The sequence below is a fragment of the Oncorhynchus mykiss genome, chromosome 4, assembly GCF_057628025.1.
Source record: "Oncorhynchus mykiss isolate SJ-2025 chromosome 4, ASM5762802v1, whole genome shotgun sequence".
Taxonomy (NCBI): Eukaryota; Metazoa; Chordata; class Actinopteri; order Salmoniformes; family Salmonidae; genus Oncorhynchus; species Oncorhynchus mykiss.
Window position 1 is genome coordinate 4252884 of NC_143025.1, and position 10937 is coordinate 4263820.

At 44.8% G+C, this 10937-nt stretch overlaps 1 protein-coding gene across 2 annotated transcripts; it reads right to left on the minus strand.

Moving 5' to 3' along the window:
* Window positions 1-1100: 1100 nt before the first annotated feature.
* LOC149983660 (E3 ubiquitin-protein ligase TRIM16-like) lies at window positions 1101-8611 on the minus strand. 2 transcript variants are annotated; one of them, XM_090230880.1, is made up of 6 exons: window positions 8015-8611; window positions 7477-7572; window positions 3907-4140; window positions 2825-2984; window positions 2640-2699; window positions 1101-2408 (listed from the first exon to the last, which is right to left on the minus strand). In XM_090230880.1, exons 1-6 carry the CDS (start codon window positions 8609-8611, stop codon window positions 1885-1887), a joined length of 1671 nt encoding a protein of 556 aa, XP_090087006.1. In that variant the 3' UTR covers window positions 1101-1884. The 2 variants fall into 2 exon arrangements, with proteins under 2 accessions (XP_090087006.1, XP_090087005.1); XM_090230879.1 differs by lacking the exons at window positions 2640-2699; window positions 8015-8611 and having other exon boundaries at window positions 7477-7575.
* Window positions 8612-10937: the final 2326 nt, after the last annotated feature.

Below are 10937 nucleotides of genomic sequence, written 5' to 3' on the forward strand. Positions count from 1 at the left end.
AGTATGGACTATCAATACAGGTACTGTATGTAGAACCATAGTAAAGACCAGTATGGACTATCAATACAGGTACTGTATGTAGAACCATAGTAAAGACCAGTATGGACTATCAATACAGGTACTGTATGTAGAACCATAGTAAAGACCAGTATGGACTATCAATACAGATACTGTATGTAGAACCATAGTAAAGACCAGTATGGACTATCAATACAGGTACTGTATGTAGAACCATAGTAAAGACCAGTATGGACTATCAATACAGATACTGTATGTAGAACCATAGTAAAGACCAGTATGGACTATCAATACAGATACTGTATGTAGAACCATAGTAAAGACCAGTATGGACTATCAATACAGATACTGTATGTAGAACCATAGTAAAGACCAGTATGGACTATCAATACAGGTACTGTATGTAGAACCATAGTAAAGACCAGTATGGACTATCAATACAGATACTGTATGTAGAACCATAGTAAAGCCCAGTATGGACTATCAATACAAAGTTACCATTTAGAATGAGGCCCAGTTCAATGAGAGGAAGTCTTAACAGAACTGGGGGATGACAGACAGGAAGTGGGCGGGTGGAGATCTACTATATTGTTGTGCCAAACACTAAAGCATGATATTGTAATAAATCTGCACCCTATTCCCTACGTAGAACACTACTTTAGACCTGGTCAGAAGCACCGTAGTGCACTACGTAGGGAATAGGGAACCATTTGGAACAGAGACAGTAATTCCCCTGAACATCTTCCTCTTCCTCATCTGGTTTCTTGAACAGCCCTTCACTCCTCCCCTCTAGGATTCATCTGTGTCTGGGAAACCAGACCATATAGTTTAGTAGAAAGTAAGTGATACCAGCTTGTAGTGGCTGACTAGTTCCTATATTGTCCTTTAGTTCCTGGACCATTTTCCATGCAGCTCCAGGTGACAGAGAACACATCAATTAGGACCGAGCCAACAAGCTGATCAATGATACTGAGGAGAATTACATAGAGACAGAGAACCAACTGAGAAAACATATCAATGGTTCTGAATGACAACCAATATACATCAACACCAGACATCATGATTCATGGAAATGTACAAGATTAAAACATTGTATTGAATTTTAATTAATAACAAATCAGTTTACAGTTTAACCAGCTCAGCTACAGACTACACCAGCATGACTAGTATCTATGTGGACCCTACTACAGTTTAACCAGCTCAGCTATAGACTACACCAGCAATGCTAGTGTCTATGTGGACCCTACTACAGTTTAACCAGCTCAGCTATAGACTACACCAGCATGACTAGTATCTATGTTGACCCTACTACAGTTTAACCAGCTCAGCTATAGACTACACCAACATGACTAGTATCTATGTGGACCCTACTACAGTTTAACCAGCTCAGCTATAGACTACACCAGCATGACTAGTATCTATGTGGACCCTACTACAGTTTAACCAGCTCAGCTATAGACTACACCAGCATGACTAGTATCTATGTGGACCCTACTACAGTTTAACCAGCTCAGCTATAGACTACACCAGCATGACTAGTATCTATGTGGACCCTACTACAGTTTAACCAGCTCAGCTATAGACTACACCAGCATGACTAGTATCTATGTGGACCCTACTACAGTTTAACCAGCTCAGCTATAGACTACACCAGCATGACTAGTATCTATGTGGACCCTACTACAGTTTAACCAGCTCAGCTATAGACTACACCAGCATGACTAGTATCTATGTGGACCCTACTACAGTTTAACCAGCTCAGCTATAGACTACACCAGCATGACTAGTATCTATGTGGACCCTACTACAGTTTAACCAGCTCAGCTATAGACTACACCAGCATGACTAGTATCTATGTGGACCCTACTACAGTTTAACCAGCTCAGCAGTATCATTATAATCATCGAGCCAAAACCCAAGATAGAGGGGCTGAGTGAATGTGGTCTGGACTCTGTGGAGGAGGGTCATTGTGTCAGAGACACTGTAGAAGGACAGAGTACCTGCCTTGTGATCCAGGTACACTCCTACTCTGGAGGACTGAGGGCCTGATACTTTAGTCTCAACATTATTGTGTCTGAAACAATAACCATCACTAGAGCACTCTAATCTCCAGGACTTGTTATTGAGTCCAAATCCACCATCATTACCTCTCTCTGTTCTGCTGATGTCTTTATATGAGACTGCTGTAACAACATCACCAGTCCACTCCACCTCCCAGTAACAGCATCCAGACAGACCCTCTCTACACAGAACCTGGTACCAGTTGGTGAATCTGTCTGGATGGACAGGATATGGTTGGACTTGGCGTGTAAAGGTCACCTTTCTGTTCCCTTCAGACAGAGAGAGGTGTGTGTATGCTGTGTTTGGGTCCAGTGTGAGCTGACAGGAATCTGGGAGAAGAGCAGAGACCAATGAGGGGAGTCAGAACAATAAGTTAAGTCAGATACTGTATCTACCCTGTCTTTGATTAGAGCACAGCAGAGATCAAATCAGAGAAATATGAGGAGTCAGATAGATACCCAGTCTTTGATTAGATCTACTATTGCTATATATTTCTAGAGGGATTGTTAGGAGTGTCAGTAAAAAGAGACTGTTAGTTACTTCACAATAAAGAGACTCACATTGTAACAACTGTTCTCTGGTCTTGGGCTCTGGAGGCAGTACAACATCTACTATATTCACTACAGACACACAAACACATTGACAGAGAGAGGGAATGTTATCATCAGACCATATTCCACATGTATATGACTAGTAGGGAACTTTCAATGGTCTAAAGTTGATGTTCTTATTGTTTTCAACACACCTGTAGTGGAGATCTTGGTCCATTCTCCTTTAAGGAAGTCTTCTAGTTTCTCTCTCAGTTCAGACACAGTCTTACTCACATCTCCAAAGTACTGAAGAGGACGGACAACGATGCTGGGTAAGTTTGAAGATACACTGATACTGGAGAGAGACTGATACCTCTGGAGAGAGAGAGAGAGACTGATAACTCTGGAGAGAGAGAGAGAGGGACTGATACCTCTGGAGAGAGAGAGAGAGAGAGACTGATACCTCTGGAGAGAGAGAGACAGAGAGACTGATAACTCTGGAGAGAGAGAGAGACTGATACCTCTGGAGAGAGAGAGAGAGAGAGAGAGAGAGAGGGACGGACAGAGACAGAGGGACGGACAGAGAGAGAGGGACGGACAGAGAGAGAGAGAGAGGGACGGACAGAGAGAGAGAGAGAGAGGGACGGACAGAGAGAGAGGGACGGACAGACAGAGAGAGAGAGAGAGAGACTGATACCTCTGGAGAGAGAGAGAGAGGGACTGATACCTCTGGAGAGAGAGAGAGGGACGGACAGAGAGAGAGGGACGGACAGAGAGAGAGGGACGGACAGAGAGAGAGGGACGGACAGACAGAGAGAGAGAGAGAGAGACTGATAACTCTGGAGAGAGAGAGAGAGGGACTGATACCTCTGGAGAGAGAGAGAGAGACTGATAACTCTGGAGAGAGAGAGAGAGGGACTGATACCTCTGGAGAGAGAGAGACAGAGAGACTGATAACTCTGGAGAGAGAGAGAGACTGATACCTCTGGAGAGAGAGAGAGAGAGAGAGAGAGAGGGACGGACAGAGACAGAGGGACGGACAGAGAGAGAGGGACGGACAGAGAGAGAGAGAGAGGGACGGACAGAGAGAGAGAGAGAGAGGGACGGACAGAGAGAGAGGGACGGACAGACAGAGAGAGAGAGAGAGAGACGGACAGAGAGAGAGAGAGACGGACAGAGAGAGAGGGACGGACAGAGAGAGAGACAGGGACAGAGAGACAGGACAACATAATGATTGAGATGAATAGTTTCACGTGAAGTTAATTTCATATCACATGTAACAAGACAGTTTAGTTACCTGGAGGAAATGGATGTGATCCTCTGTGTGTGAGAGCTGCTCCAGCTCAGTGCTTCTCTTCCTCAGCTCAGCTATCTCCTGCTTCAGTTGCTCCAGGAGTCCTTCAGCTTGACTCACTTGAGCCTTCTCTTGGGCTCTGATCAGCTCCTTCACCTCAGAGCTCCTTCTCTCAATGGAGCGGATCAGCTCAGTAAAGATCTGATCACTGTCCTCCACTGCTGACTGTGCAGAGCGCTGGAGAGAGAGAGAGAGAGAGAGAGAGAGACAGAGAGACAGAGAGAGAGACAGAGAGAGAGACAGTAGGTTCAGTAGCCTCTCTGCACCTCATTGAGTCAGACCTCCGCCACCCTGCTCTCCAGGTCCACCAGGACTTGTCCTCCCTCCTGGACAGACAGGTACAGAACACCTCTTGGTCCTGCTCTACTCTCCTCCCTCCTGGACAGACAGGTACAGAACACCTCTTGGTCCTGCTCTACTCTCCTCCCTCCTGGAAAGACAGGTACAGAACACCTCTTGGTCCTGCTCTACTCTCCTCCCTCCTGGACAGACAGGTACAGAACACCTCTTGGTCCTGCTCTACTCTCCTCCCTCCTGGACAGACAGGTACAGAACACCTCTTGGTCAAATCAAATCAAATGTATTTATATAGCCCTTCGTACATCAGCTGATATCTCAAAGTGCTGTACAGAAACCCAGCCTAAAACCCCAGACAGCAAGCAATGCAGGTGTAGAAGCACGGTGGCTAGGAAAAACTCCCTAGAAAGGCCAAAACCTAGGAAGAAACCTAGAGAGGAACCAGGCTGTGGGGTGGCCAGTCCTCTTAGGATATATATATATATATATATATATATCATATCATCATCTTGGACCAAGAGGTTTTCTGTACCTGTCTCATTATCATGGAACATCCCTCTCTCTCCGGCCACACAGACCCCCCCGGGGTTAACTTGATATTATCTGTGTCATTTATAGCCTGGCACAGATAGTAAAACTACATTAAATACAACGTTAACTAGATATTATCTGTGTCATTTATAGCCTGGCACAGATAGTAAAACTACTGTAGCGACCCGCACAGACAGCTGTGTGTTATGTGTTCGGCTAGTAGGTGGTTGTGTTGTACTTACCAGTTCCCAGTGTTCGCAGGGTCCGACATGCCAATCAACCTGCTATCTGCCAATCACAGGAATGCCTGGGATGTTCTGATGCCGGGCATCCTGGTGGTTGGCGGAGTGGCGTGGAGGGGGCGGGGCATTGGAAGTTAAGGTTCAGCCTTTGTTCTCTCTCTTACGTCTGGGCTTCACAAGAGAAGGTCCCGATTGGCTTGTGGGGTATCTTTCATTTATTTGGCGTGAGCTAAGGCCAAACAGTAGCCTGTGTAAAGTTGCTAATAAACCGTCAATTCGTAACTCAATCCTCTGTCTGGACAATTGTTCCTTTATGATCTAGTCAGGTCATTACACTACATTAAATACAACGTTAACTAGATATCATCGCCACATAACTTATGTCGAATTTAAAAGACACCGTTAGTAACGTCTGTTACACTGTAACTTACAGGCAGCCTCACATAAAAACCTATTGGTTAACAAAGCTTTGATAATGACCAAAGTCTATAGTAGTGAAAACTCTCTCTCTCTATTCTAACTTACCACACATTCACATCACTGCCTCGACATGAATGTGTCCTGTCAGAGCCGTTTCCTGTCCGTTAACTGTTAATAGTCTCGAGCCACAGCTTAACCAATGAGCTACAAGGAGGACTGACAGTCACGAGCGGTGCAGCAGCCTCTGCAGCAGCAGCCTCCCCCGGGTCCTAGTGCCCGCCCGGTAAGACGGTTAAGATGCGATGGAACGGTTGACGGAGAGAAAATAAATCACAGAGAAAATATATTGACTGATATATTGAATTGTTTAGGGAAGCTTTAGCTTTGGCTTTAATACATTCTGAAAATACTTGAAAACCAAAAGAGAAAATAATAGTAGCCCTCCTCAGGAACAACAAAACCCTCACAGACCAACTTCTTCTTCTATGATATAATGGAGGTCCTCAAATCTTATTGTAGGGATATGGAGGCGTCTCGTGTGGCCAATAGCCTGGGGAAATGCATAGCGCCAAATTCAAATAATACGCGATAAAACTCAAACTTTCATTAAATCACACATGCAGGGTACTCAATTAAAGCTATACTCGTGAATCCAGCCAACATGTCCGATTTTAAAAATGCTTTTTGGCGAAAGCATGAGAAGCTATTATCTGATAGCATGCACCCCCCCCTGAACCACCTGAACGAGATGTAAACAAAAGAATTAGCGTAGCCGGCGCTACACAAAACGCTGAAATAAAATATAAAACATGCATTACCTTTGACGAGCTTCTTTGTTGGCACTCCAATATGTCCCATAAACATCACAACTGGTCCTTTTTTTCCGATTAATTCCGTCCATGTATACCCAAAATGTCCATTTATAAAGCCCGTTTTGATCCATAAAAAAACAGCTTTCCAAAACGCAACGTCACTACAAAACATTTCAAAAGTTGCCTATAAACTTTGCCAAAATATTTCAAACTACTTTTGTAATCCAACTTTAGGTATTTTTAAACGTTAATAATCGATCAAATTGTTGAAGGGTCGATCTGTATTCAATAACAGCAAGTCAACAATACATGCACGATTTTCTCTCTTACATAATCCACAGTGTAACCTCTGCCTCTTCTTCATTTCACCAATGATTAACTTCAACTCAATTCCAAAGACTGGTGACATCCGGTGGAAGTTGTAGGAACTGTAAACTGGGCGCTATCTAATTTCCCTTGACAAAGACAATTCAGGGATTTTTTTTTTCGGAACAGTTTTTCCTTGGGGTTTTGCCTGCTACATAAGTTCTGTTATAGTCACAGACATGATTGAAACAGTTTTAGAAACTTCAGAGTGTTTTCTATCCACACGTACTAATCATATGCATATACTATATTCCTGGCATGAGTAGCAGGAAGTTGAAATTGTGCACGCTTTTTATCAAAAAGTAGAAATGTTGCACCCTATCCTTTAAGAGGTGCATGGCGCCACCTACTGTTCTGGAGTGTGTTCAATCACGGTTTACACCACTCTAAATCCTCCTACCTAACTCAGTACTTCTGAGAAAATAAAAGAGTCCTAGTAACTTCTAATAGACCCTCCCCCATCCCCCAAATCACTTCCAAGTGTAATGTTTACTGTTCATTTCTAATTGTTTATTTCACTTTTGTTTATTGTCTATTAAACTTGCTTTGGCAATGTAAACATATATTTCCATGACAATTAAGCCCTATGAAAGTAATTCAATTGAGAGAGACACAGTTCCATATTAATGTATAGGGGACATGAGTCAGTCATGGTTACTCATGGTTATGTGATGAGGCAGCCCAGTCAGTTACATGAACCAGTCTATTCTCTGAAAGGGGTCCAGACAGCCTGTTCCCAACAGTGGGGTCAGTGGGATTGGATAGGTGCCCCTCTCTCTCGCTCTCTCTCTCTGATTGGAGGAGAGAAGTGAAATGGTGTGTCTCCTTTGGTCAACAATACTCACCTTGAAAGACTCCACAGCCTGTTGGAGCTCCTTCAGCTCCTTCTCTCTCTCCTGGAATCTCTGCTGGACCTTCTGCTGACTCATCCCCAGCTGCCTCTGTGGAGAATCACTCTTCAATGAGCTATCAAGCTTTATTAGTCCAGTAGATCAATAGTATAGTAATGTGACATAGGACCCATAGAGAGGAAGGTCTACAATCCTGAGGAAGTCCCTTTACAATATTATATTATGTTGCAATGTGAATGATTATAGTTTTTATGGTAGGCCTACATGTATCAAGGGGTTGAGACTGAACATTGGACTCATGAAATGCCATTCAGAATGATAATAGTGTTTGACTTTCGAAAATGGTGATACATTTGGAGAATCTGGGTTAACATATCTATATACTCAAGGTTTGTGTTCATATTTGTTCTGCTGTGGATCCATTTCATATTGTATATATTATAATGATCTCATATTCAAACAGATTTAGTTCCTACTGTATCTTTAATTCCTTGTTTATCAGACAGTCACCAACAAGTTGTTCTGGTCTTACCTGTTTCTCAGTCCTCTCTGCTGCAGCTGACACTGTATCATGGCCTTTATGTTCATCCATTGTACACAGCAGACAGATACACTGCTGATCGGTACGACAGTAAACCTCCAGCAGTTTGTCATGATGAGAGCAGATCTTCTCCTGTAGTTGTGCGGTGGCTTTGACCAGCTTGTGCTTCTTCAAAGCAGGAAATTCATAGTGAGGTTGGAGGTGAGTCTCACAGTAAGAGGCCAGACACGCCAGACAGGACATGAGGGCTTTCTGCTTTATGGTCCCAGTGCAGAAATCACATGCCACATCTCCAGGTCCAGCATAGCACAGAGCAGGAGGGGGAGCAGACTGGAGTCCTGTCTTCCTCAGTTTCTCCACCAGCTCAGCCAACATGTTATTTTTCCTCAGATTAGGCCTTGGAGTGAAGGTCTCTCTGCACTGAGGACAGCTATAGACCCCTTTCAGATCATCCTGATCCCAGCAGCCCTCAATACAGATTCTACAGTAACTGTGTCCACAGATAGTAGTGACCGGCTCCTTCAGTAGATCCAGACAGACAGAACAACAGAACTGGTCCTGGTCCAGCAGAACTCCCTGTTGAGCCATTTGGACGGTTGTTCACTCTCACACAGACAGACGACACAGAGACTCAGATCAGTTTCGTTTCCTCAGAAGAGAGTTTGTGGGAAGGGGAGGGACTTCCTGGTTCTGCCAGAGGGCTGGGGTTAGAAGGAGGGAGGGGTTAGAGGAATGGAGGAAGAGAGTGAGGAACTGCATGCAACAGCAAGAGGGAGAAAAATAGTTTTAGAGGTTAGAGGTTAGAGCCCTTAACATGGAACAAATGACATAATGAATCTTAAAATGTGAGTTGTTAGAATATATGAAGGGTAACAGTTTCTATGAAGTACGTATGTATCATTATTTTAATGACCTTTATAATGCCTTATAATACACCTATGTGTTGTAATTAATCAATAAGGACTGAGGAGGTGTGGTATATAGTTAATATACAGTACCACAGATAAGGACTGAGGAAGTGTGGTATATAGTTACTATACAGTACCACAGATAAGGACTGAGGAGGTGTGGTATATAGTTAATATACAGTACCACAGATAAGGACTGAGGAGGTGTGGTATATAGTTAATATACAGTACCACAGATAAGGACTGAGGAGGTGTGGTATATAGTTAATATACAGTACCACAGATAAGGACTGAGGAGGTGTGGTATATAGTTAATATACAGTACCACAGATAAGGACTGAGGAGGTGTGGTATATAGTTAATATACAGTACCACAGATAAGGACTGAGGAGGTGTGGTATATAGTTAATATACAGTACCACAGATAAGGACTGAGGAGGTGTGGTATATAGTTAATATACAGTACCACAGATAAGGACTGAGGAGGTGTGGTATATAGTTAATATACATTACCACAGATAAGGACTGAGGAGGTGTGGTATATAGTTAATATACAGTCAGGTAGAGAAGACCAGACACTCCTGTATCAGACCCATCAAGGCAGCCTGTTGTAATGAGAGGGTCAGGTAGAGAAGCCCAGACACTCCTGTATCAGACCCACCAGGGCAGCCTGTTGTAATGAGCCGGTCAGATAGAGAAGCACAGACACTCCTGTGTCAGACCCACCAGGGCAGCCTGTTGTAATGAGACGGTCAGGTAGAGAAGCCCAGACACTCCTGTGTCAGACCCACCAGGGCAGCCTGTTGTAATGAGACGGTCAGGTAGAGAAGCCCAGACACTCCTGTGTCAGACCTACCAGGGCAGCCTGTTGTAATGAGACGGTCAGGTAGAGAAGCCCAGACACTCCTGTGTCAGACCCACCAGGGCAGCCTGTTGTAATGAGACGGTCAGGTAGAGAAGTAAAACCTCCTCAGAGGCTGATTGAGGAAGTAGAAATGTGTTATTGAAATGAAGTGTTCACTATGCAAAGAAGTGTAACCAGCTTGCGCAGATGTTATGACTTTCTTGTGTCGAAGGAGAGGCGGACCAAAACGCAGCGTGGTTATTATTCATGGTTCTTTAATAAAGAAACTATACATGAATAGACTAACATAACCAAGAAATGTGGAAAAACCAAAAACAGCCCTATCTGGTGGAACAAACACAAAGACAGGAACAATCACCCACAAAACCAAACACCAATCAGGCTACCTAAATATGGTTCCCAATCAGAGACAATGACTAACACCTGCCTCTGATTGAGAACCATTTCAGGCCAACACAGAAACAGACAAACTAGACACACAACATAGAATGCCCACTCAGATCACACCCTGACCAAACAAAACATAGAAACATACAAAGCAAACTATGGTCAGGGTGTGACAGTAATGATGATGATGGTGACAGGTGTGAGTAAACGATGGTGACAGGTGTCCGTAAACGATGGGCAGGGAGGGGGAGTGAGAGCAGACGTGACAGTTACCCACCCCCTTTCTAGGGACACCCACCTGGGTGAGCTTGACGGGCTGGCCGAGGCATGGGAGCCGAACGAGCCAGCCGAGGTGCGGCATCCTGTCGAGCCAGCTGAGGCCAGGGAGCATGATGAGCCGGCTGAGGCCAGGGAGCATGATGAGCCGGCTGAGGCCAGGGAGCATGATGAGCCGGCTGAGGCCAGGCAGCATGATGAGCCGGCTGAGGCCAGGGAGCATGATGAGCCGGCTGAGGCCAGGGAGCATGATGAGCCGGCTGAGGCCAGGCAGCATGATGAGCCGGCTGAGGCCAGGGAGCATGATGAGCCGGCTAAGACCAGGGAGCATGATGAGCCGGCTAAGACCAGGGAGCATGATGAGCCGGCTGAGGCCAGGGAGCATGATGAGCCGGCTGAGGCCAGGGAGCATGTTGAGCCGGCTGAGGCCAGGGAGCATGATGAGCCGGCTAAGACCAGGGAGCATGATGAGCCAGCT